This window comes from Columba livia, chromosome 2 (genome assembly GCF_036013475.1).
Source record: "Columba livia isolate bColLiv1 breed racing homer chromosome 2, bColLiv1.pat.W.v2, whole genome shotgun sequence".
In the NCBI taxonomy this organism is placed as follows: Eukaryota; Metazoa; Chordata; class Aves; order Columbiformes; family Columbidae; genus Columba; species Columba livia.
Window position 1 is genome coordinate 132,773,326 of NC_088603.1, and position 27,428 is coordinate 132,800,753.

General features: G+C 37.4%; 1 protein-coding gene across 3 annotated transcripts; it reads right to left on the reverse strand.

The window, feature by feature from the left end:
- Window positions 1-1,232: 1,232 nt before the first annotated feature.
- On the reverse strand, window positions 1,233-27,300 carry SNX16 (sorting nexin 16). 3 transcript variants are annotated; one of them, XM_065053876.1, is made up of 8 exons: window positions 27,162-27,300; window positions 21,922-22,382; window positions 18,096-18,182; window positions 14,655-14,803; window positions 9,133-9,202; window positions 5,667-5,803; window positions 3,357-3,460; window positions 1,233-3,061 (listed from the first exon to the last, which is right to left on the reverse strand). In XM_065053876.1, exons 2-8 carry the CDS (start codon window positions 22,291-22,293, stop codon window positions 2,979-2,981), a joined length of 1,002 nt encoding a protein of 333 aa, XP_064909948.1. In that variant the 5' UTR covers window positions 22,294-22,382; window positions 27,162-27,300; the 3' UTR covers window positions 1,233-2,978. The 3 variants fall into 3 exon arrangements, with proteins under 3 accessions (XP_064909948.1, XP_064909947.1, XP_005499529.2); XM_065053875.1 differs by having other exon boundaries at window positions 3,344-3,460; XM_005499472.3 differs by lacking the exon at window positions 27,162-27,300 and adding an exon at window positions 26,409-26,616 and having other exon boundaries at window positions 3,344-3,460.
- Window positions 27,301-27,428: the final 128 nt, after the last annotated feature.

The window sequence follows — 27,428 nt, forward strand, 5'->3', positions numbered from 1 at the left end:
CACAACGACGACCTCTCAGAACAACAGGGAGATGCTGAACACAAAGAGATGCAGACAGCAGCCTCCTGGAAAACAGGCTGTGTAGGCTGCTCCCGCAACCGTCAGCACCACTTATGTTAATCACTGAATTTGCTCCCTTCCTTGAGCTGGTTCAATGGGACTATTATAGTCACAATAACTGATGGGGTCACAGTGGGAAAGGTATGAAGTGGGAGTTTTACATGGACTCGATTACCTACCAGTCAGCATTTTAGTTGATTTAGGAGTATACAAATCAAAAGCAGAGAAGTGGCGTGGGCAGACCGCAAATGCTTTGGAGGATAAAAAAAATCCTGCAGGATTATTAAATTTATTATTAAAAAAAACCAAACCAAAACTCCAGTAATATGGAGGTGGGTACAATGTATTAAAACCTAAAATTAAGGGAAAATAAAAACATTGTAAATCAGCGGCTGAAGTATTAAGAAAATTGCCTTTGGAATAATATAACTCCGACAGAAAATAAAGTGTTGCTGGTTGCAATTCCTGTAATTACAGTTCACTCTGTTACAATTCCAGTTTGAATACTTCCCTGCTCACTGTGAAGAGCACAGAATTCCACTGTCAAACACTCGTGAATGAAATAATTGAAAGCTGGCTTCTTCTGTACTAAAACTGCAGCAGTGAGTGAAATGAGAAGGAAATGGGTGGAAATAGTGCCAGAATGGAAGCAAGCACACTAGAAAAAAAAAGTTAGTATAGGACGGACTTGAAAATGACCTCGATCAAGATTTCAAGGCCACCATGGGTCCTACACCTCAGACTTCACCTGTTCCTTGCAGGGGTCGCCATTCATTAACCGATAACCCAGGCTAAGGGATACCACATGGCCGCTCAACAATACACATTTTTCAGCTCAGTTTAATTAAAAAAATTAAGGTCTCCCTAAACAAAACTGTCTATCCATGTGATACTAAATATTTGGGGTTAGCAACATACCTTACAAACCTTAAAGACAGAGCACAACAAAATTTCTATTCCTTTGCCCTCTCATGACTAAATTGTAAATTATATTCACGCTTTCTTTAGTGACTAGATTTGCAGATTTACGTGAGAACTTCAGAAAGTATGACCCAAACACCTTTTCAAGATTTAAAAAATATTTATACAGATAGTTGTAAAGCTAACACTATTTTAATATACACAGTTCAACCTTCTCTTCAAATGTGACATCTGACAAAAGATCACATGAATTTTCAGTAAGGTGCCAAAATTTTATTGAGTTCACTCAACACCTATGAGGATTCATGTAGAATGTAAAAAGAAAATAGTTCCTTTATCTTCAACAGAAGTACAGTAAGTTTTCTGGCGTCTTATTACACAATTCTCATTCATTTTCATGCAGACAATTTTTGGTACAAACAGAACTCAGACAATAAATTGAGTAACTGTAGGAAATCGCTGAGGTAAGAAATGTCTCTTTCTAATAGTATTATTATCCTTTTACTAGACAAGGCATTGAACATTTTTTCTACAATGGAGAAGACAGGTGTTTTGTCCATAGTTTTATTTCACCAGGAAGGTTTATACAGTTCTGCATGAAGGTCATTGTATTCACAGCCTGAAGTACAAAGCTCCCTTTGAAAACTCCAGCACAAAGACACTGCATATTGACAACATTAAACAACGATGGGGGTGGTATAGGGGCGAAAAAAAAGATTAAAACAGAACAGCATTCTTCCTATTGGAAAAGCAGAATAAAACAAGGCACTTTCAGTAAATAACTGAAGAACAGAAACAAGCTGCAAAGATTCCACAGAGCTGACCCAGAGCACTGTAACAAAATTCTGCAGTAATGAACAAGTAAAATACAAAAAGGCACTACACAATCCTCTCCCTGCAACTCCCCTTTCTCAACCAATTAGCCAACTGAACTTGGCACAATGGGGTCTTAATTATAAAGTGCATCGCCTGTCTTAATACATTTTGAAAAATAGGCTATAGAACACATGCGGAAATATCCCCATGTGTACAATATATTGAAACAAAAATACATTGCAACTAGATTCAATCTAGCTACGAACTGCACAGGAAAAAATATGGCTTCTTTACAAGTCTTTCAAACATCTCCATACAATCAGGAGTATTTTTAAACAGACATGAAGGTATGTTAGCAAGATGGTAAGAGGTAGTGTTCCAAGTAAAAGGCAAGCTCACCGGTTTTATTGTTAACATGGGTATATGGCAAATGTATCCCAGATTTTAAAAGCAGCATTACCAAATAAAAAGTATTACAGCATGCTATCTTGGGATGAAAATACACAGTGTTTTGGGGGTCTCGTATTAGTTCCTTCAGCAAATATGATCAGTTGTTGTTTTTTTTCATGTCCAACTATAATCCCATTTTGTAAATACTTTTCTCTTGGTACTGTACGCTTTCCTATTGTATTGCATTAAAATTTCCAGAGAAATATTCTTCAACTTTAGAATTTAAAACCAACACATTCTACACTCTAATTAAATGTAAGATGAGTCCATTTTTACTTCAACAAGCATTCATTTATGGCTATAAGAATATGAAAACACAAATACCAAACAGATGAACACATCAAATGTGTCACATAGGCAGTATGACATGACATGCTAGTTGGATGTGTTTGGTGAGTCAACGTGAAACTTTTGTCACTCCGCTAGGAAAGTCAGCCAAATTGTGTATGTACACTTTCTAAACTTCAGCTGATTTTAGCCCTTATTAGACTTCAATGTATTAAATATATAAAGGCTAGATAAAAACTGAAATCAAAGCAGCACTGGCTATATATCTTACATTAATAATTTGTAAGGATTTATGTAAACATTCAGTATGTGCACTCTTGCTCTTTGCTGAAAGTTCTTCGCAGCTACTCCATGTCCCCACCCACAGAGCACGTCCCAAACAGGAACCCTTCCCAGGTAACAGCAGCCGCTGCTGCTCTAGTGTTCTTCATCAGCGGTATACGCTACTTCAGCAACTTCAATTTCTGGTACAGAATTTTCAGCCACGGAGCCACTCCAGCACGCCTCATGGTTTTCTTTATCTGAGCTGCAACAACAGATCAATAAGCTTTGTCAAATGGGAATTAGTATGATTCTCCATAGTCTTTTTATGCCCACAATCCACAATACATTTACAAAGCTTGTTCAACTTATTACTTATTCCAGATCTGAAATTATCCATCGTGAGTACCTTTATGAGATATAGGCTAGCTAGAGAGAGATACAATAAAATGGTGAAATCCTCAGCTGTGCAAAATTTATGCAAGACCAAACATTTAAAAATATACTTTAAAACAAATTAAAATATAAGTAAAATAAGAGTATTTACCAGCTGTCCTCACCCAGCGTTCCCTGGTCAGCTTCTACTGCAGAGGACTCCACCTCACCACTGCACTCACTTCCTTCTCCTGACATTTGTCGAGTCATTTTTCCTAAAGATAAATCCCTACAACAAATAAGAACAGAGTACCACCAATCTGTACAACAAACATTTGTCACTGAAGAGCTGTTTCAATTAAAACTGTGCAGTTTCTGGGAACCTATCAATCTCACTCCTACATGCCCCATTTCTTCTATTACTACAGAGGTGCAGGGCTTGCACTGGATTGCTAGTTAAACCCTTTATTTGCTCCAGCTGCTTATTGCTAAACAAAACTCAATCCTCTCACTGCACCACAATTTAGTGGCTTTACAGAATTCAAGTTCCAGAGGAGTGACTATGACTTCAGGTAAGAAATTACAAGCAGATGATCTAAACCACACACATCTTGCCTGAATGGCAGGTGGTTTATAACCAAAACATAGTCAGATGGAAGACAGGCAGGATGATGAAAAGACTTCTTCAACACTTTCCCAAGTCTCTCATTGTAATTTTAAAGTCACCCATTAGGTTTCAGAGCAATAAATTTTCCTACTAATAAAAGATGAGTAATAATATTTTTCCTAACAGCAACACAAGTTGGCAGCCCAACTGGCTAAAAATAGGAATATAGTAATGAAAAATTATAAAAAACCCCCTTGTTTCCAAAGTATTGCTCTGTGTGGAAGCCACACATCATTTTAGTGTTGAGAGTTGCCATCTGAACTGGAAAGAAAATCTTGTGAACAATTTTGTATTAAAAGTGATACTACCGTATTTCACGTACTTTTAAAATTACTCTAATACTATTGTTTCTATAGTTTTATTTTAATGCACTCATTTTAAGTAATATGTCAGCAGTATTCTGATTATGTGCCTATGATTGGGCCAAATCCAGCATCACAAGTACAAGTCCAATGCCTTCTCCAATTGTCCCTTCCTACCTCACATGTATTTTAGGTACTTGGCCTTTAGAGCTATAGGCCAAAGATACTTAATTCTTGTTGGGCAATCAGATGAAAATTCCCCTTCAACAAGGCCAAAGGCAGACCTGTTTCCTTTGGTTTCAATTCCCAACAGACGAGCTGAATTTCTTAAACAAGGTCACAGGTTCACTTGGAAACTTTTACAACTAAAAATCACAGGAGTTATTTTCCATCCAGACTTCAGATACTACTTGACCAACTTGCAAGTAATTCTAAATGTCCGAGAAACTGGCAGAGTGTTTGTGTGTTTAAAAAAATGTCTGTCTTCAGGAAAAGTAATAAAAAATGAAATCCCTTTTTGTTACTCATGCCTTCTTATTTCTAGTCACACAGAATTTCTTATAATGACGTTTTAGCCAAGTGCAAGTTAATTAATTTTTATTTCACTGTTTAAAGCCAGCAGTACGTCATAACCATCTCTTCAAACAGGGAAAGCATCTTCCAAGCAGAATTACTTGCCTTCAGGAGTAAGTGACAAACTGAATATGGTATTCAGATCAGATTTTTCAAACTGCAACAATTCAATTTAAATCCTTTTCCAAATGTAGTTCACTTAAATCTTATAACCAAAGACGTGATTTGTTAGTCAAACTGGATATGCTAGACTCACCAACCCAAGTAGTATTACAATAACTTCTAAAGGGACCACGGGAATTTACTCCTTTGCTAAGGAAACCCCAGAATGAGTGACTTGGTAGGTCTATCAGGACACTGAAAAACCCAACATCAGCTCCTCTGGGCCTTCTAGAAAATTTAGCAGAGCAGCACCATAAAGTTTTATAATACAACTCCACCATTTTTGCCTTAGATTTACATGGACGATCTCCAGTGCTATTTAAATGCCGTCTGTGGCATCATTGTGGGCAATTCAGAACAAAGTTACACATTATTAATACAGACACATAATTGCTTGATCACTGCGCTCTGTCAAAACTTTGAGTACAGGCAGAATTTTATAACTCAAAGCAATTTTTCCACTTTTCTCAACTCTAACAGGGCATTTCACATATCCAACATTTCAACAGCAGAATAGAATATTTGCCTTATCTTTACAGGATTTAAAGGATCAGGAAACATAATCCCTGTTAGCTCAGAAGAAAAAAGATGGGACAACACTTTCTCAGTCACATGTACTAAACAACTTTTTAGCCAGCATATGAGGAAGAGCCTACTGAAAATGTTGCTTTGTGTGTGGTTATTTTGAGAATTTTTTTTCCAATAATACATTTAAAGCTGGTGTTTGTGACTACATAGAGAAAATACCTTCATGGAAATAAACTTCTAAACCCCATACAATTTCTACATACCTAATTCTTCTTTCAATAGCATCTATATGAAGTTGCTTTTCACTTAACAATTTCTTCAGCGATTCGACCTCCCTTTGTTTTTCAAGCAGTTCCTTTTGTAGACGGTAATTTGTTTCCTCCAGAGTTTCACAGAAAGCCTAGAAGATAAATTTAAGAGCATCTTCAATAACATCAGTCCACGAAGTTAAATGGATTTTTCTTTTAGAAACATCAACCTATAACAGAATGGTAGCTGCTTTTCTTTGTATTAATTTTCATTAAAAGGTACAAAAACCTTTTTTTAAAAAAAGTTCTGTCCTTAATAAAACAATGCTGCTTTGTTTTGAACAAAGAATTTATTATAATAAACTGCAATGAATATACTCTATCACATCATTTGTTTGTCTCACAAGAGACTTTAGAAAGAGGTGTCTCTCCTTTGGTGCACAGTCCCTACTTTAGAACCTTTTTGCCTATATGGAACATCATCTGAACTCCCCACCTCCCCTTCCCCTCATTTAAGCTTTGCTTTCATATGACTTGGAAGTCAATTTCTAAGTATCTAATTATTTCTAAGATGACAGAAATATCTGGATAAAATGCACGTTCTTCCCTTACCCAGGATAAAGACAAAATTGTACAGTTCTGTACCAAATAGCTGTTACAAATTCGACAATCATGAGAGTAAGAAAACCACTGCAAAAAAAAACTTTGAATAGGTTTAATGAAACGCAAAGAACACTAACTGCTCAACTGTGGTAAGGAAGTCGTGTAACTCTGCTGAGCATGACAGGTATATATAGCACACCCTGACGAATGTCACAGGGAGCAATCTCAAAGCTTAATGTGAAGAGCCAACGTATAATGCAACATCCACCGCATGCAGGGAGTGACAGAAGCGCTGGCACAGAGCCTGCTGGTCTACTACTGGGAAGAGCAAGTGTACCAACAGGAACGTGCAATTCTGATTTAATAGTTTACGTGTTCTTGCTAAACAAGAAACCAATATAAGAGGCTTTCTTGGCTTAACATTACATGCAACAAACCACTAATTCACAGAATCCACTGACTATAAACATTTCATAAGAACCAAGCTGGTTTTTCAAAGTTTAAAATGGGCTACAAACATCAAGAAGCTACTACTTTCTTAGCTTTAATTGAAGCAGACTTATCAACTTCTTGAAAATGTTAAGTTTTCCTGTAGTCACACAATTCAAACAAATGCAGTGTTTTTCAATCCAATAACCTTTCTTTTTTCCATGGAGTTTTAAATTATTTTATTGCCTCAGATAGCAAATTTATCTTGGTTAACAGGCACTGAAGACCAACCATCAGTTAAGCCACACCTTTATTCACATCTGCAAGAGCCAAGAACATGTGGTATGCAATTTATTCTTCACACAGCATTTTTAGTGATTCCTTTAGCAATCATTCCAGATAAGCAGTCATCCAAATAAGTGAATTTTAGTGTATTTCATAAAGCTGTTCAGGATTGCTGATGCTCTAAGTGAAAACTGGCCATTATTTCCTTAAGAATATAGTTAAGTTACATCACTCCCACCTTTAGATTTATGCACAGCTTAACTAAAAATATTCCACAGGTGTTGTGAAGTGTTTCAATGTTCTGAGAACTAAAAAAACCCTTTTGGAAAAAATCATCTCTAGTTGCAATCTGTGTATCAGCTGCCCAAGGGAAGGCAGTCACTGTTCACAACTGAATAGGAAAACACTGACACAGTCTGAAGGATGCCACCACAGCAGAAAAGTGAACAGAAGCTGAGAAAGACCTATCAGGGAATGGTGTGTAATGAGACATCTTGCACCTTGAAGAGCTGGACACCTGGAGCCTGGTGCAGTTCTAATACTCAGGTGGGACCAATTTTCCCTGTAAGTTCTGAAAGGGCAACAGAACCAGCCCAGCTGGAAGAGAGCTTTGCTTCCTTCTTCAGTAGATCATGAGGGAAAGAACTTGTGGAAACAGTTGCAAAGGATATGACCAAAAAAAAGAAAGCTTTAGTGACTAACTATTTTGCCTACATTTCTGTGACTGTTGTCCACCAAGACCCCAAGGCTCAGGATTCAAAGATAATTAAGGGACTTCAGCATCTTTCATGTAAGAAGAGGATAAGAGAGCTGGGACTTCAGTTTGGAAAAGAGAAGGCTTGGGGTCATCTTATTAATAGGTATAAATACCTGATGGGAAGGGATGAAGAGGGAGCCAGGCTCTTTTGCAGTGGTGCCCACTGACAGGATAAGAGATAATTGTCACAAACTAAGACCCAGGAAATTGAACACACAAAACTACTTTTTCACTGTGATGATGATCAAGCACTGGAGCAAGTTGCCCAGGGATGCTGTGAAGTCTCCTCTGTAGAAAATACACAACCTGACTAGACACAGTTCTGGACAACCTGCAGTAGCTGACCCAGCTTGCACAGAAGGGCTGGAGTAGATTCTGATCCCAAGAGGTCCGTTCCAACCTCAACCATTCTGTAATAGCGAGGAGTATCGCCTGGAGACCAGAATTTTATGACAGCTGTATCATAAACTTTACAGAAATGGTTAATAGCTGAAACTATAATAGTGCAGCTATTTTAATAGTTTGTCTAAAATCCTATGATATTTCACCACAGTATGCAGGATGAAAATCTCTATGAAGAAGGCACTTAAGTTTAATTAATTATCTGAATAGCTATGTATAGAGATCAAATATGAGCTCATAACACAAAAAACATACCACATCCTTCAGATGTACATAATAATTTAACAAGAGCCAAGGCAATCCCACTTAAACAAAACAAACTGGCAAATATAAATTTAGTTGAAGGAGCAGCACTTAACATCCATGATCTCTAAAGACATATCATTACTCTATAAAGCAAGAGAACTAAGATGACCCATTCTAGACAGACTTGATATAGCTCTGCATGCCAGTGAAACATACTTCAAATAAAATAAGCTGCAGCAAACAGTATTATTTGTTCAGTGTGCTTATTTGCATGTCAAAAGGTTGCTCTTTTACAACACTACTTGACACTTCTCAATTATCTGCAAGAACACTATTTTTCGTGGTCAGAATTAAACTTTCATTACATTCCACAGCAAGAACATTTTACTGCAAGACCTGAAGTCTAAGTTATACAGATTGTAACAACATGCTGAATGTAAACCTACAAAACCTCACCTTATATTTAATAGTTGCCTTATATAAATAGTTGCCCTAAAAAAAAAACTTCATCCATTGGTCATAAAAGGCAGAAAGGGAAAGATGATGTCTTGGGACAGGGATCAGTTACAGCAATCAAGGATTACCAGTGTGCATCAATAATCAGACTATGTCAGTTTAAGAAATACATCCATCTGGAAATTCTTGTGAAAAAGCAGAAATAAAAATGTTTCATTCCATACCATTCAGCAGATTTTACAATATTCTACCAATAACTACTGCCTTTTGCATTCTCCTTTTATCATGTTACATATCACTTACCCTGCTCTCTTCTAGACTGTCAAAAGGACCTGGAGCATCATCCAGACAAAGAAATTCTCTCACTGCAAGGCTTTACCAAGTAAAAGAGAGCAAATTACTTTAAGTACAAAAAACCAACAACACTTATATATGATCATACACGGGCAGTATTTCTTTAAGGGGCACAAACATCTATCCTCAAATTTACTCCCAAGTATTCAAAATAATGTTAAACTATTAAGTCTCAGTTGTATATGTTAACAAGGGACAGTATTTAAAATCTGACTTAAGTTGCACAAGTACACTTAAGAGTTTTCAAACAGCAAGTAAATCACCTTTAACATGATTTTTCAAATATTCATAGAATTGTATGCTACATGACAACTGACAAACAAGTTTATCACTCTGGTAGTGATGAGGTTTGAAAAATTATCCTGGTGAAATATAAATTTTAAAAGATGGATGAAAGGGTATGCTGCTAAAATTCATATGCAGATCCCTTCAGGAAAAAAGAGTGGAAGTAAGCATTTTTCAGTACCTCTGCTTTGTTAAGATCACAGTCAACTGATTTATACACAGTATATAATTTTAATACATACAGTATATATGATATATACACACAAAAATAAGTTATAAAAGAATAAGAAGTGACAAGGTTAATGTGCCATGGATATACTACATAGCATCTCTAAAGATGCAGGTCAAACTAATGCATTCAACTTAAAATAGTGTAAAATTGTGTAACAGTTGCCATCCCCCTCTGTGCACTGTTTTGCAAAGGCCAGAAGGGAGTATGAGTCATCTCATAGTTTACTAGAGTACTTTGAGCGTCTTGCTCGTCACTTTTCACAGAACTCTTCAGTATCTTCAACCATGTTCCTTCACCCACCTTTCTAAGACTTGCCTGCTCTGTTGTATTCATTCTTCTATAAATAACCTCCAATCAGAATATCTATTCACAACTAATTAGTGAGTGGCAACGTATTGGCAATTCTGTGATTTCACTCACTACTATAAGTCTTTAAATCATCTCCTACTGCAACGAATGCACAAAGATAGAAGATGCAAATCCAAACTAATTCCCTGTCTCTTCCTCCCACCCAAGTCCCATGGGAGGGTGTGGGCAAAAGGAGCTAATTTTCTGGCTTCCGATTAGCGTCTGCATTTGAGGCAGATGCAAAGTACAAACACAAGAAATGAAACTTCTACCCAGCTACCAATCTAATAAAACAGCTTCAGGTTTGGCAAGCAAAACGTGGAGAGAAATTTCTTCGCCTAACAGCAATAATTGATTATACCATCACTTTTAGTTTCAGAAAGGCTCTGAAGAATGTTTATCTAAAATACATTAAACTTTCATTTTGTTGTTGTATTTTTGTAAGCCTGTTTTCAAGTGTTCATTGCACATGTGAAGACAGAGGTATTCTTTTTGGGCCAATGTTTCATGAGAATTCTTGTCTTCATATCCACCTTTACTTCATAAACATTTACACCAACCTGAAAAAATTTCTCCTATAATCAATCATCATTCCTTTCCCCACTTCATCTACATGACAAATATGATAAATTTTTTCTTTTTTCAAGTACTCTCCACTGTTTTACATTAATCAACCCATGACCTCTGCAATACATAGTCTAAACCTGTACTATTAGAACACCTTCTCCCACATACTCAAAAAAAAAATCTGCTACTTAAACCAAGATTAGCACTCAAAGTCATGACTTAAATTATGAGAAAACAACCTCAAACCAAATGAAAAGTCATTCAGGCATGTAAAGTACATTTTCAAGAAGACTGGGGTTGTTATTTTCCTCTCCAGTTTAATCTGCTTGAAGAGACACTTTTCCAGTGTGATGCCCAAGTCCATTTTTTAATGGTTGAATCGTTCTTTTCATAAAGATGCTGAATGAACTCACATATGCCTAATGCAGAAGAATTCATTATGTGGAAACACTTCCGCTTGTCATTTGCTTCAATACCTTCATCCTTAGTCACATAGCTCAGTTCAAACATATTTTTAAAGTATTTAATTTCTACGTTTTGCTAGTAATTTTGCGTTATTAAAGAGCAACATTAAAATGGCATAACATGTAGTTATGCTTGTGAGTGAAAAATGTAACATCCAGAAAAATAAATGTGCAAAAATATCTAATCTACATATAACATCTACTTACATCAAGTTAACTCCTCCCTTTTTCTTCCCCCTACAGATGCTGGCAAAAATCTGTATTTTTCTGTAGTTTTCAAAACTTCTTGACATTGAAAGCTGTAGATTCATTATTATACATAAGGAGGTCAAAAAACTGAAGCCACAAGTCCCTGAAAACATTTTCTCTAAAATATGCACCTGATGCCATAAATGTTAGCATCATGTAACAGAGATTAGTGTACATGGCTTCTTTCTTGGCTCTTGTGCCAGCCGACATCCCCCTCAGGAGCGGTCGCGCTGCTGGTGCACACCAGTGTACACCAGTGCACAGCACACAAGCCCCAGCAGCTCAGCCAGTTTGTGCCTTTCACGCTGCTTCTGACATAGCGTGGAGGCAGAGGAGAGCTGTGTCATCTCTAGAACGTCAGGTGACACTTCTGTTTAGCAGGTTAAACTTCTTTCTCCTACTTCATGGGTTATATGAAACTTCCTGGATAACATTAAATCTGTGGGTGGATTTCAATTTCATCACTGAATCTTCAATACAAGGCAAAATAAGAGGAAAAAAAGACATAAAACACAGACTCCAAATTTAGTCACCTGCATACCTTCCTATATTGTACCTTTAAACTACTTTGTGAACCTAGTTTTACTAAAAAATAAGTATACCAAATGACGTCTCCTATCCTTGAAGTGTGTATTTCTCTCTGTCAATAAACCTCAATGATAATACATTGCATAAAGAGACATGAAAGAGACTTCTCTGCAAAGAGAAAAGGCTCCTTCCATTTTGGTGCAACCCAGTTTGACTTACTTCCAAAACTGTAGAAGGAAATAGCGAGCTTTTAAGGAGGAAGCTGGGTCAGATGCTCACCACTGCTCATGTAAGGTGCAAATATTAATTTCCATTAATAGTACCTTTTATTCTCTAATAAGTGGGTGAAAAAAATAAAAATCAGATCAAATCTCCCTAGTTTTAATAGTTTCCTGAGGAATCCAGACCTTCCATAGATACAAACATTAGAACATAAGCCATACCAGCAAGTTATGAACTTATTAAAAAAAACTAATCTTCATGCAGAGCCTGACGCAGCCAAGATCAGAGTTTTCCTCAAAACCACATTTAAGTTAACTAGCTCTTCATTAACCAAAATACAAACTGATTCCACAAACATTTAAATTCCCTTTTGGATCTGATGAGCCAGGCAGGCTACAAGTTATGTTTTGGGGTTTTTTGCCTTCAATTACGGAAAACACTTTTGTCCAATATGCACCATCATCAAGATACAAACAAGCCAGCTGAAATATCAAACTACCTGCATCAAAATGAAGCAAAAAGCCTTCAGATCTATTTAAGCAGACTAAACATCAACATAGCTCGCTAGTCTGTCTCCAGCAGCATAACATTAAGTGACATTTAGAGAACAATTCCTTTTTTGGCACACCTGTTATTCTGTAATTTAATAATAATGAAGTTCTTAAAATTCTCAGCCACATATTTCAGCCATATAATAATGTTTAATAGCCACTTAGAGAGAAACTCACATGTTGATCCCAATTTCTTTTTGAAACCATTTAAGCTTTCTGTCTCTGACATCTCACAACAAAGCTTCACAAGTCAGTGTGACATACTGAGAGATGACTATGAATCATCCAAAATATTAACATTCTTTACTCACCTTCCCTATCCCTTTGATGATTTCATATGCCGTGTTTAGCCAGCCCTTTCTCAAGACAGCAGACTAAAGAGAACAGAACTCCTCTTGCAGGGAAGTTCGTCAGTAGCTTCATCTGCCCTAGCTTGCCTTCTCTGTGCTTCTAGCAGATCCTCTTTCAAAATCAAAAGCCACGTTTCAGCACTGGACTACGTGGAAATGCAATTCATATTCCCACAGCAAGAACATTTTTTCTTCTTTCAAGTTCCCGTTCAACAATTTTTAAGCAACTTTTTGACTACTGTTGAATACTGAACTGGTTTCAGAAAACTGTATCAACACCAACACTTATTTTTCAGGTTGTAAAAACCAACTGATTTTATAATTCTGTATGTATATACTTACTACCATCTTGCACTTCATGACATGACAAGTGATATTAGTCACTCAGCGCCTTGGGATCTTTCTATGATACTTCATGATCTCATTGTTCATTCCCTTTTCCAGATAACTTCCAGATGTTCTGAATACCAGTGTCCATAACTGTGATCCAGAACTCCATATGTAATACTCCTAAATTTCCATCAATCGTTTTCCCCTTGTCTTTCAATAATTTTATATGAGCTCCCTCGTAAGTACTTGTAAAATATATTTCCCTCTGCAAAAGACATTATTATGTTTCCAAGTATTATTTTATTTACCTGCTTATCACTTCAAGTTCTTTATTACAAGCAGCACCAAAAGTCAAACTCACTTACTAATCTCTAGTTCTCAGATTCAAGAGTTAAATGCCTTGTAAAAATATACCAAATGTAATAACAGCCATTCTACTAAAAAGTAGATATGAATAGTATATGGTCTTACAACACAGCTCACCAATTTTACATTTTAGTTCCTTTAAAATTGAGGGAATGCTGTTTCCTCCACAGAATTTCTTTTTTAATGAAGTTTCAGATGAAAACAGCTCCTCAGACTCACTCCTCAAAGAATCTTTGGTACAGCAGCCTCATAGCTTTACTTTTGGTGTTGGAAAAGGTTTTCAGAACTAACTGCTCTGACTCTAGCAACTTGCTTACCAGAATTATCTTTTGGCCTATATTAAAAACATCTTATATTTCATTTGACAGAATTACACTCATGTTCCAGCTCTGGAAGAATTTCACACTTCATATGAAAAAATAAAATGTTCAAAGAGACTTCTGCACTTTGTTGCTTAAACATATTATGTTTTTCAGACTCAAGTATTTTTTGATTTGTGGTTTACATTTACGTAAATAAAACAATCTATAAAGGTACTTCTATTAGTATCACACCAAGTAAATTAGAATTATTTAGTTTAATACACATTTTAAAACTAATCACATAATACACCAGGTACCTTCCATTATGAAAGCCTAAAATCAATATAAATTAACTATGTATAAATTCTGCACTCAGTACATGGAAGTAATGTTTCAGGAATAAACATGGGACTAGTCTAACATTTTAAATATTACAGTTTTTAGTTAATAAGCAACCATGTACAGTTCAAAATACTGCAATTCTTCCTTTTTTGCTTAGGTTAAGATAGGATTAATTTAATAGGACACCAAATAATTCACATAATGACCAAATGCACAACACGAGTGTTAATGAAGTCCATTACTGTGTATGTCCCATACTGCTAGAGCCTAGAAGCCTCTATGAGGACTTTGAACACAAAAAAATCCCAAGCCCCAAGCAAAGTTTAATTACGTACCAGTTAGCAATATCTTTGTGAGCTACTAGGTTCTGGAGAAATGCTTGTAGTCCCAACTGACGATCTTCCAAGAAGTCAGGATTATAATTATCCTTGAACCAGCGCTTTGGTGGAAGGGCCAGCCGAAAGCCCGGAAACATATCTTTTAGCTGAAATAAAAACCAAAACCAAATGAAGAAAACCAAGAAAAAAAGTCCCGATGAAGTACTGAATTTGATGCAGGGCACTGACTTGCTTGGATCCAGCATCTTTTCTACATGTCTCTCCCCTACATCATCACATGTTTAGTGCTAGATTTAGGTTATGGTTGGACTTGATAATCTTAAGCGTCTCTTCCAAACAAAATGATTCTATGATAGATTACACATGTGACATGAGAGACAGTTTCAGGGAAAAATGGTTAATTTCTTCATTCATTATTTGTTCAACATCTCTACCAGCATAATAATAAGCTTCACAAAGTTCTTTTCCCACCATTTTTTGGTGACAGAAGGGTATTCTTCACATACTTCTCCAACCCACTAGTTGCTCTTAAAACAAAACTAAGCACTATGCATCTAGCCAAATGTCTGTATTTCAGCCTTTGCTCCTAACCCCTCATATTCTTTCATGTTTCAGCATCCACCAAAATGGAATTTTTTAATATTACAGCAAGAGACAGTATTTCAATCTTTTCTGTATCATTTGCTAGTTACTTCCCATAGTTTCAAGTAATAGATCTGTTATTTTACTGCCTCCTTCCCTTACTTCTGGCTCTAATGATTTATAGTACTTCATCTATTGCTCTTAGCATCCTGTGACAGTCCATCTTGCATCTCAGCACTTCTGCCTTAGTCTTTAGAAGTCTGTACTACTACCCTTGTGCCAATCTCTATTTGTGTTTTTTGTTTTGTTTTGTTTTGTTTTTTTTCCAGTTACTTTTGACTTTGAGATCATCACGTGGCTTCTTGTGTACCCATACAGGCAATATCTCATCTTTCCTTTACATTGGATTCCTCCGCTGCCATCTTTTATTTATGTTCTTTCAGTAAGTATGGAGTTTTCATAACCTTTTCATTGCCAGCAAAGTAGACAGCTTTGACATTCTAAAAACTTGTTGCTCACACTCTGAATCTATTCATTTCTTAACCTGGGGCTGCACTTAGTAATTTCATTCATAAAAGGAGAGTTCATGGTTTTGAGCTCTTTTACTCCAATTCATTTCTATTTTACTAGCTGTTCCTTACTAAAATTATTTCAGAAACTGGTGGAAGTACAAAACACCTTCTAGGATCCTACAGCTTATCTATGTTGCCTTCTTTATGTTATTTGACAAATCAGGGCAAATAAAGATACTAAGCTCACTAGCTGCTTCTATTAGTTAGTTGAGCTGCATTCACTCAATCGTCTAATCCTTATTTTATCTACACGTCCCCACTGTGACATCATTCTTATTCTCACATTCTGTCCATTTTTAGCCACTGCCGAAGTCCAGCTCTCACTTCAGTTTGGACTTGAGCGTAAGTAAATGCCTGACACATACAAAACATACTGCTCTTTTGTCTTTGAATGGTCGTCCTGAAAAGCCGCTCCCTCTTTGTTAATACTTCAAACTGATCCATGCAGCCATGATAACGATCGATTACTCAATTCAGTTGGCATTTAATGCCAAGTTTCTAATACCACTTCAGGAAACTAATAATTTGCCACCAACCTCAACAAGCATGGTGGGAAAAGGATTTATAGAACAGTGTATTTGTCTTTGTATTGGATTTCTAAGAGGTAGGGTACAGAAAATCCTGAAAGCATACACACATGCAATTTCATGTCTGTATTTGCTATTAGAGAACAAGGAATTGGAAGTCTTTCACCAGGTCTTTTGAACCACTGATGCGTGCATATAACCATTTACTCTTCAGTTCATAAGACGTTATGCTTTTTATAATGCATCAATGTCAGCTCCAGGAACTGAAACATACCATAGTTCTGAAACTTCTAAAGAACTACAGAACAGGAACATAATAGAAGTTTTGATGTATACTGAAAGACGAAAAAGCTTCAGTCAGTGACACAAAGAAAATAAAGTTCTTCCTTTTAAACAGAAATCCTAATACCTATAAATCACGCTAGAAGCCAAACATTTTTGTTGAAGATTTGACTGCAAAACTAAGGAATTCACTTGTAAAATATAAATATCTAAACTAAAATGAATACGTCTGGCATTTTAATTTTTCAAACTACAAATAACCACACTAAAAGTCAACACCTGTAAGCCAGTTCTTGACCTATATATGGCGTAGCTGACCAAAATACAAACTTTTGCATGACTTGACTTCTAAAATAAGTTGAAATCCCTAGAATGTCATTATCTTAAAAGAAGTCAGGCTTTTGCCAATACATTCCTTAACTTAGGATAGACCCAATTAAAAGACAGAAATTTCTTCAGAAAGAAATCTCTATAAACTAATTCAGATTGAACAATGTGTGGTAGTTTTAGACCACACTGATGTTTTACAGGTAGCCTAAAAAGATACTCAAATAGGTCAAAGCAAGAACCCAGAGAAATGTGTAAGTTCAAGTCCATATTCAAAATTTCAGCAGAATGAAGTTCTTAGTTGATTAGGCACCCTGATCCAAGGAGCAGAACAGGTAAACAAAAAATCCCTTACTATTGGTTAAAAAACGGAGTGTTAAAAAGTCACAAGTTTGAACATGAAAGAATGTAATAGCAGAGAATATGTTAAACTTGGAATGAAAAGGAACAATAGGACAAGGAAAAGTGCAATTCTGTTCTTCTACTTCTATAGAAATAATGCTAAATGGGATAGCCAAACACTATCTACCAATTAAAAAAAAAAATAAAATCTTGTGCTTTTTAGACAAACATTTTTGGCTTTCAAGTGTTCTAAAAACATTAAGTTGCTGACCCAGAACTCCTATTTACCCGGCATTTCTGCCTTCAGCTTCCAAAATCTAATATAGTATTTCACAATTAACTTCAAAGACACTGAAAATAAATGAAAACTGACTATCATATGAAGAACTTGTTACATTCATGAAACCTCAGTTATATCATGAAAAAGTAGAGTTTGTTGCACTGAAAAGGACCGAATAATTGCTGGATCATTCCCTTGCAAGAGAATAGAGGCTTCTAGTTCTATTTGCATGCAAGGAATACAACTATTAAAGAGCTGATTTCTTTTATCACAGAGACTAGGAATAAAGTATGAAGCACACTAACAGCTTCAGATGAAGAAAGAACTTTACAGCAGCTGTAGCTATTTCATGTATCTTTGAAAAAAATGTGGAATCATATGTTTTTCATTTGTGAATATAGTATGTGTTTTATATGCAGCAAAAAAAGCAAGAAAAGGAAAAAAGTGACAAAAACGTTAGACACAATGAAATATGAAAGAAGAGTGAGGCAATTTAGCTGAGAATTTACCAGAATATAATTCTCACCTTGTCATTAAGCCTGGAGAAGTCAGTATACCGTCTGAAAACCACCCAGCTTTCCTCTGGACTTCGTTTTACCAGTATTTTGTACACCTGTGTGGAAAAACAAGAATATCAGAAAAATGTGCAGAACTTCACGCTGCCATTGTCTGGAAGGCTGAAATTTTCCTTTATTTCTTAATGAAACAAAACTCACAGATTAAAAAAAGTCCTCAATTGGATTTTAAAATAAAACAAAAACTCCCGCCCCAACTTAATTATCAGTACAAATAGTATAAATTAATTTCAGAAATTAAAGAAGCTTCAATAATTCCTAAATACATTTAACTAAGTTTTCTGTCTGTAATAACGGGTTTGTGAAATTGCATCCAGATTTCTTCCCCAGAAAAAAAACAAGTCTCAGCTCTCAAAGAGGTAAGTGAAGTACGTTTTAGCAATCTACTTCAACCTTTGCCAAATTTTTTACTCACTAATCCTTGAGACTAATCTGTGTTTGAGATGACTGTAATAATCAAGTACTGAGTGTTATATTGTTTTAAGATGTCTCATCTGACTTGTTTCACAAGGAAAAGTGATACCAGGATAAAAATAACATCCTCCTCTGGTTCCATTTGTCTTGAATATTAGGTTTTGTCTTTCCACGCAAAATACAACCACTTCCTGAGATAACTGCATCAGAATGATTATACTACCACTGTAGAGCAGAAGTAATGGATCCTTTGAATCAGATTTAGCAAGACAACAGCACAGCAGTACCATTATCCTATTTAAAAGCAAATGGATAAACTTTTTTTTTTTTTTTTGTAAAGCAAACCATTACCTTTTACGAGGACTGATATTCAAATGCCTGAACACAATGAGTCTAACAACACACAACTTCAAACAGAAAAATATTGAACAGTGTGTACAGAAGAAGGGTTCTCATTTTACAACCTCACTTTCTGCATGGGGCCATCTTTCCCAGTCTTCGTGTTCTCTAGTTAAAAAATACAATGAAGAAAAAAATGTTTTTGGAATCATAATGATAAAGAATCCCTTTCAGGCATTCAACCAAATTCTATTTAAAACATGTTCTAAAGTGTTACATAGTAAAATCTTCTCCAGTATTTTGTGTTTTCACAGCAAGTTGTCTTAACTGATAAATGTATTTTTCTTGTTGCAGTCTCAGCATGTGATAATCCCAGTGCTATCCAACTTTTGTACACATGTGAGGGTGCTTTTAGCTTTTTTGTATTCCATGATACATTAAATTGCAGACAATTACACAAACTACATATAACTATGGTGCAAATTGAAGCAAGTTTTCAGCTAGCACTTCTCTTATCTACTTTTTAAACACAGAATTCCACTTTCAAGCAGTATCATCTGTGGAAGTCTTGGACTCCAGAGGCAATATTTCAGTCATTCACAAAACGCTATTAGAGTTTAAAATTCAAGCCGCAAGACATGTCTGTGAAGCCAGCATTAAAACTGAACTCTTCTGCCTTTCATTTTCTGTATAAGTGTTTGTCCAAATGTTTTACCAAAAGTACAAACATTTTTATTTTCTTAAAATTTCACAAACCAGAACTGCTATATAAAATTGTCAAGGTTCTTTGCTAGTACAGTAAAACACAGAACAAGAAGCTCTGGAATATACTTCTGAATTTACTTGCTAAAGGTATTTTATTATTTTGTTCTACTAAAAGTTCTGCAAAGGCATTGCTTACAAATGCATACATCAAAAAAAATCCAGTTAGTCTGACCATCACTTTGAATAGTTAGACAACTTTAAAAATGTCTTCACAAATTATGGTCGACTTAATTGTAATAAGGAGCACAATTGACTCATGATTACTGGTCAAAAAAAAAAAATATGGTCAACCTGAAACAAACATTTTTTCTTGCCAAAGCTGAGAAAAATGTGGGGTTTGTTTTTTCTTTAAGATTTATAATTAATAAAGAAGAAAAACTAGAATATCACAAAATCAAGTGTCAATTCCTTCACATAAGGTCTTGGGGGAAAAAGCCTACAAATATCGACAAATTAACATAATTCCAGGTAATCCTGAATTGCCTTATTCCATAAATACAAAATATTCAATGAAGATATGTAAATATTTAGTAAAAATCTCTGGCTGATTGAGCTTCTAATTATAATTTCTAGTTGGTTTAAAAAAAAAAAAAAAAAAGAAGTGCTAATTGACCATTCTGGGATTGCTAACTCATTTGAGACTAATTGCTTATAAACACAGACATTTTTCAGCCTAGGTTTCTTCTCCCATAAGCTTCAGCAGCCTTGTGTTCCAACATGCACTAACATTTAACTCTTGAAGTTAGTACATCACCCAGCTTAAGTAATTCAAAATCATACTCCTGGGAACTATGAGATGCTAACAAACAGTAAAAAAATTTCAGCAATTGAGTCTCCCTCTCTTACAGTTGATTTCAACTTCATTTCCACTGTCTTCTGTCTCACTGATTTTGCACTGCAGAAGCAACCAAAACTTCTAGGACTAATTACTTGCTGGTTTTAATGCACAATAGCAAGCTTATTTTCAACATGCAACTGAAAGAAAACCCAGTTAATTATGCATTTCAGAAACAAACATAACAGATATGAAAGAAAGAGCAAAAATGCATCCAAGCATTTTAACAATATAGAATGTTTCATGTGTACTGTAACCTGGCCTTCTACATAAAATAAGGAGTCAAAGTTGTCATGGTAACTACAGTTGAATAACATTGTACATGCAAACTGGAATATGCCTTAACATATTTTCAGACTGATCCTTGTCAATTTAATAATAACATAGTTTTAGTTTTGAAGGTATTATTTAAAATTTTAATCTACATATAAAAAATAATTGGTTCTTATGCTACCCTGCACGAAGATGATAGAAACTGAAAACCTTATGACAAGACAAGCCATCACTCCCAAATAATTAATAAACAGCATCAATTTTTTTGCAGAAAGAACCTGATGATTTTATTAGTATTTCAACATTAAGGACAGCAGATTCCACAATTCTCTAAAAGAAAACAGGAGAAAAAAATGTTGTCTGCTATTTCCTCATCCTTACCTATTTGTGATTGTTGCTCTCCTAAAGTATCACTATTAATAACTAACTAGTAACAACCAACCTACATCAGTCCCACAAGCATTGCTGAGTTATCTCAAAGAAATGTTTCAATGACAAAAACAAATGCACAAATGTGTTAATATATTTATGGCATGTAAAAAAAATCTGAATTGCCGCCTACAGTACATTTTGGAAAAAAATCCATATAAATCAGTTACACTGGTTTTCTGCCATGAGATATTGCAGATGCGACATATCACTCTGCTGTTTTCAGAACATTTCCCCAAGTTAGAAACTAAACATAACAATGCAAGAAGCCAAAAACTATGTGTCTGCATTTTAATGCAAATGTTGTATGTTAACAATAACTGTAAAAGGCAAATATCAGCATGTCTTACCATTCATTTCAAATAAAAGACTACATTTTATTCAAGATATTTAACTATCCAGAGCTTCTACAAGTTCAATTTCATAAGGACTTGTAACTTTGCAGGAATTCCTGCCTTTTCTAGCAGAAAGTGATACCTGAAGTAGAATGAATTCCTTCTATTCCACGTGCACAATTAGAGGAAACACTGCCTCCAAGTTTTAATTTTCCCACCTGTATAACAGGAATGATATTCTCCTGTACTTGGAAGTTAAATTAGTATTTATAAAGTACTCCAATATCCCTGAACTGCAAGATTGACTACTAAAAGAGAATGCAAAGTACATTCAATTGATATCTTGTCATTAGAATATGAACTATACTATCTATCCCCAAAACTTACAGTGAATTTTGCCCTTTCCTCCATCACCTCATAACCCAGTATCGTAGGTGTGGATGGTCGATCTTCCCAGGTCCTGGAATCTGAATTCTGCTCTATTTCTTCTACGGGCTGAGTAGAGTATTCTATGGATGTATCCATACCTATAAATTTAGTCCTAACAAGTGGACTACTACACGCAGATGATGTAGAACCAATCTGGTCAGGCACGCTCGTCTTTTTAAAACTACCAATGGCAGAGTCCTCCAGCTGTCCTTTTGATGAGCTGGAACTTGTTGAGATGCTCCCAAAAGAAGAACTTCTTTGGTTTCTGTTTGTAAAGCTGGGTGATGAACTTCCAATAGGAATTGGAACAGGTACGTATGGTGTTGCCATCTTTCATGAAAGAACCCTGTTTTAGGCCCAGGAGTTTAAGGTTCATTCACTGCATATGCCATGTTTTCTCCTCTTTTCAAGAACAATACCTGCAGTAAAGGAGAGAAAATATTGTTGTAATTTTAAAGTAAAACCAACACTAAGATACTGCTTTGGAAAAATTTCTATCAGTGTTGAGATGGTATTGACAGGTACACATTTTCACAAGAAATTTGGCTTAATTTAAAATGCTGCTTTTAAATTGTATATCTACAATTTGATGGATAGCCTTACATTCTCTTTCACTCTTAAAATTAAAATTTACTAAGTTAGATTGCAAAAGAGAGAATTTTTTTGTCCTTTATGATTTAAGTGCTGTTTTGCTTTATTGAAAAAGTCAGCAATTTTTATAAGAAGTTGGTGTAGTTTTAGCAGCTGTTTAGTATAAACGGTACAGAAACTTTTCTCAGAATTGCTTCTCTAAGACATCCAGAGCAGACTACATGAGCTAAACATGCATGCAACAATGTACATGACATAAATCAAAAGACTGCACAGTAAACAACTTAAATGAAAAAACCTATTGGCATCTATTACATATTCACTGAAGTTTAATGGATCTGTTTTCAAACAAATTTTTTCAAAACAACTCTGTTGCACATAATGCTGCAGACATTTGTAACAATGTTAACTGGGTGCCATTTCTATAGTTCAAATTGGAGCAACTAGGTTTTACAACCATTTACATCAAAAACAGGGTTATAATAGCAGTTAGTTTTCCATTCCAGCAGATTAAAATGGAAAAAACAAGTCCAGGGAAAGAAAGATAGATAGAAGACTTTGTATTTTTCTTCAAGAGAACCATTTCAAGCAAAAATTAATCTTTCGTGCGCACGTGTGTACATTTCTTTAAAAAAGCAGAAGAAAACTAATATGACAGTAAACTGCCAAAAAAGCACCATCTCCTTATTTTAATAAAGTACGCAAAGAGGAGCTCTTACAAGATGCAAATTAGAGGTCACCTCTTTGGATTAATAGGATTTGAGTCACCACCCATTTCACTCAAGAGTATTCCAATCAACCACGAGGCTGCAAGCGGCCGTGAAGAGGGAAACCATCAACCTGATTCATGTCATATATACAATCAATCATCTACTGGAGCAAAAACCAAATGAGTTTCCTAATTGCCAGGGTGAAGTGATGCTTTCATTCTCTTGCTAAAATAAATCCTAGCGAATATGAATAAGGAAATAAATATCAAATGAACCAGCTTCAACAAGAAAGAGTGAAAAATGCTTTTGAAAGAGTTTGAGTGAAGGGGGGGGGGGGAAAAAAAATAAAAAAAAAAAATCAAACTTCTTCATCCTTTCAGCTACGTAGGAAAATCTTCACATATTGTGTATGTCAGAAAGCTCAGGGAACTTAACCAACAAGAACAATTTCAAACTGTCAGTGACTCCTTGGGAGAAACTCTGCTTTACTGTGGGATGAGGCTGGACACTTGCAGCATGTGAGGGAGCAGAAATGTCATTATTGTAAACTCCTGTTGATTGACCTTGCTGGTCAGGTACAAGATTTGGACTTTCCAGCAGCTTCTGTTGCAACATGGTCTTGTGCTTGGTTGTGTGACTTAACTCCACGTGTCAGACAACTGATCATATAGTCTGAAAGCATCAGGTCACATCTGTCTTGGAGACAAGACATTCTCCTGGAGTTAAACCAAGATCTAAATCCCTTTTTCCACCAATATCTCAGCAAGTGAATCTGTTTTCTGCCCCGAACAATAAGCTTTGCAATAAATTTTTTTAATAGATATAGAAATATCAAGACAAAGTATTCTCTGATTGGTTTTCTCTAGCAATATTCTCTTCTGCATAAAACACTAAACAGGGTAACTCCTTTTTCACTTGACACTTCACTGACTTTTCCATGTTACCAGAGTAAGGAATTGAGAGCATCCCCTTAAAGAATCACCCACCCAGCTATGTTCCTGGGACATGTGGGATTAAATCACTATAAACAGAAGAACCCAGTTGAGTCCAAGTTAGCAAAAAATCAAAGGATCTGTACATTTTTTTAAAAGTGGTTATTATGTTCTACTGCATGACTTTATGACTCTCAACCAGGAAAGGAAAAGGAGCCCACATCTCAGGGAATCTTGTGAAATTCACTCAGGAGTTAATCAGATTTCGAGAAGAAAAAAAAGCCTGTGCTTTTCAGGACTTTTTGGGAAAAACAAAACAAAACAAAATAACGACAAACCATGACAACGCTTTTACCAGTCACACTTCTGAACAGTGTCTCTTATGGAAGAACTTCTGTCTTTAAAAGTGAAATGCCAGTCAAGAACTTACTATCTTGAGCTTGTATACTTACTACTGCTCTTAACTGCACATACGTGACTGAAAGGCTGTAGAGCTTCGCAGAGCAAAGCACTTGACACTAAGAATCCGACATCTATACTGCACATGCTTCAGCAGCTTTTATGTCAGACAAACTGTAATTTGGTACCATTGACTGAACACTTATTAGCAGTGGGACTGGATTAGGTCTGCTCCCAGGGTACATTTTCTGTTTTTCTTTAGTACTCTGCAAGATCATTGCAAATTGTGACCCAGTGCACATTAAATGGTCATGACATTTGCTTCTAAAGGATACTCTGAACTCAATCTGACACAGTAAGCATACCCATAGATAAATAAGTGGGAATGATACTACCAGTGTCACACCCAGATTCCTATAAACTCTGAAGAATAGCATAAGAGTATTCTTTGAGTAACAGAAATGTCAGGCCAAGTGAGAAAAGGCCACACTGTGTAATTTATTTTTTTTCCCCAGAAAACAGATATTACATCAGAACTCAGGCTCATAAACACATACAGTAAAAATATAACAATTTCTAAATATCTAAAATATTTACATGGTATGAATGACAACAGGGTTTAAAATCACATTAATTTACACCTTATGAAGACTAAACATTATAAAAAGAATACAATGCTCAAATGAGTGTCATAACCTTCAGACTCAAGCCTTTTCTATTAACATATAAGTTTACTATGAACTCATGCAATAAAAGGAAAAGAAAACCATTTGGTAAAAAAACCCCAAACTTCTGGGCAAACCATACAGATCCTTGTTTACACGAGTGCAATGAGGATGGAAGATATAGGTGCACAGTCTGCTACTACCCAAGCTTCACCATGGACTGGTCTCACATGTCACTGCACTAAACCAGCAGAATCATTGCACCACACCAGCTTCCAGAACACCCAAGAGATAATCCAGCAGCTGCACTCTTTTCCTTGTCTAGGTATTTACTTTACTTTTTGTAAGAAATTTGTTCCCTGTTCTGAACCTGTATTCAGTTTAGTTTGATGCCCAACTGTAAGGTAAGAATGAAATAAAAACAAGAGAATATTTGCTGGATGTACTGAACTGCTCCATCTGAAACAGGATAGGGCCGAGTCCCAGGAACCCTGCTGTCACATGCTACAAAACAGTATGACACCAACTTACCCCACAGGGTGTTTACAACAGCCACCTCCCTTTTTGTGGGTGAAGCAAATGGACTATAATAAAAACCACTTAAAAATGGTTTGCCTCCACCTTGCAGCTATCGCAATTCCAAACCCTTTTAAGCTAATGGTTTGAATGTTCACTGACAAACACGTAAGCCACGCAATTCAAGGATAATAGATTAGAAACAAAACAATCCTTATTTAACAGTTCTAATTGGATTTAGAAGACTTTTAGCTATGCGATACTATTTGTGATCTGGTTACATGTATTACGCCTCTGGACAACAGTCAGGCTGGCTTTTGTTTAGAATTTAAGTGCTACCATGGAAGAAATAGTAGAATATTTAAAGAGAAAACTTGTCGAGTTAGGTTTAAAATTAAAAACAAAACAGAAAGCAAAACCCCAACATTTTGTGCCGACTTTAATCAAGTTAGTTTAGTGACACATTTCATCTGTTTATGAACTCAAAACTAGGGTCTATTTATTCACACCTCGCACGCATAAGAACACACAAGAGGGCAATTCCTGCCCCGAAGAGCCTGTTACCAAGTTGGAAACAACCGAGGAGAACTCCCTTCCCAAATTCCACAGTAGGACGTGGTTACGTTGCCTACCTCTGCCTACAACTTCATGGTTCTGAAACAGCTGGAAACCAAACCAAACCCGTCGGTATCTCAGTCAGCTCCCAGCGCCCGGCACAGCCCTGGAGCGGCGGTCCGCGCTGCGGGCGTGGGGCGGGCAGCGCCGCCCGGAGCTCAGCGCTCCCGCCGCCCAGGCCCGCCCGGCGCTCGGCACCGCCGCGGAGGGGACGCAACTCCCGCGCGCGGGCGGCGGCGCTCGCCGAACGCGCTCGTGCCCTTTTACGTAACTTCAGGAGCGGCCGCCGAGCCCGCGGTACCGGCGGGTCGTGCCCCCTGCACGGCCTGCGAGCCCTGCCCAGCCGCACGGCCCCACACACCGGCAGGTGCCACAGCTGAGGCACCACCTCGGAGGTGCGGCGCCGCTTCTCACCCCCGCCCTGCCTGGGGAAGGGGTTTACCGTCCCCGCCGTTCCGCCCTGGTGTGACCAGCCCCGGCCGCGCCGCAGCCCAACCGCCGGCGACGCCCCCCACCGGCAGGGCCCGGCACAACCGCCTCCGCACAGGTGCGCGGGAGCTGCGCCGCCGGCGGGGGCCGGCGCGGGACGGGCGGTGGCGGGACTCTGTTCTCCCGGCCGCCCCGGCCCGAGCTCCCCACTGCCTGCCTGCCTGCCTGCCTGCCTGCCTGCCTGCCTGCCCGCCCGCCCGCCTCCTCACGGCGCCTCACACTTCCTGCCCCGCTCGCCCCTTCCCGCCTGCCGAGCCGGCAGGGCGAGCGCCCCCACTCACCTGCTCGCCGCGGCGATCGCCTCCCTCTGCCGCGCTGCCGCTGGGGCCGCCCCTCCCCCTCGGCCGGCCCCGCCCCCCCGCGTGGCGCCCCGGGGCGGGGGGCAGGCTGGTACCTGCGGCGCGCGGGCAGGAAGCGGGCAGGGACCACGAGTCCCGGCGGCCCCGCCGCAGGTAGAGCCTCCGCTTCCCGGCAGGCAGCGCGGCAGCCCGCGGCGGGACGCGGCCGCGCTGCATCTCGGGTGCGGTAGTTCCTTGGCCTCGCGGGGC

What these genes read in the sequence shown, in the direction of transcription:
- SNX16 (XM_065053875.1), bottom strand. Translation starts at nt 22,293, where the DNA reads ATGGCAACACCATACGTACCTGTTCCAATTCCTATTGGAAGTTCATCA. An exon ending in CACAAAGATATTGCTAACTG is followed by an intron (nt 9,203 to 14,654) that starts GTACGTAATTAA and finishes TACTTGGTAAAG; the next exon opens with CCTTGCAGTGAGAGAATTTC. An exon ending in ACAGTCTAGAAGAGAGCAGG is followed by an intron (nt 5,804 to 9,132) that starts GTAAGTGATATG and finishes TTTATCTTCTAG; the next exon opens with GCTTTCTGTGAAACTCTGGA.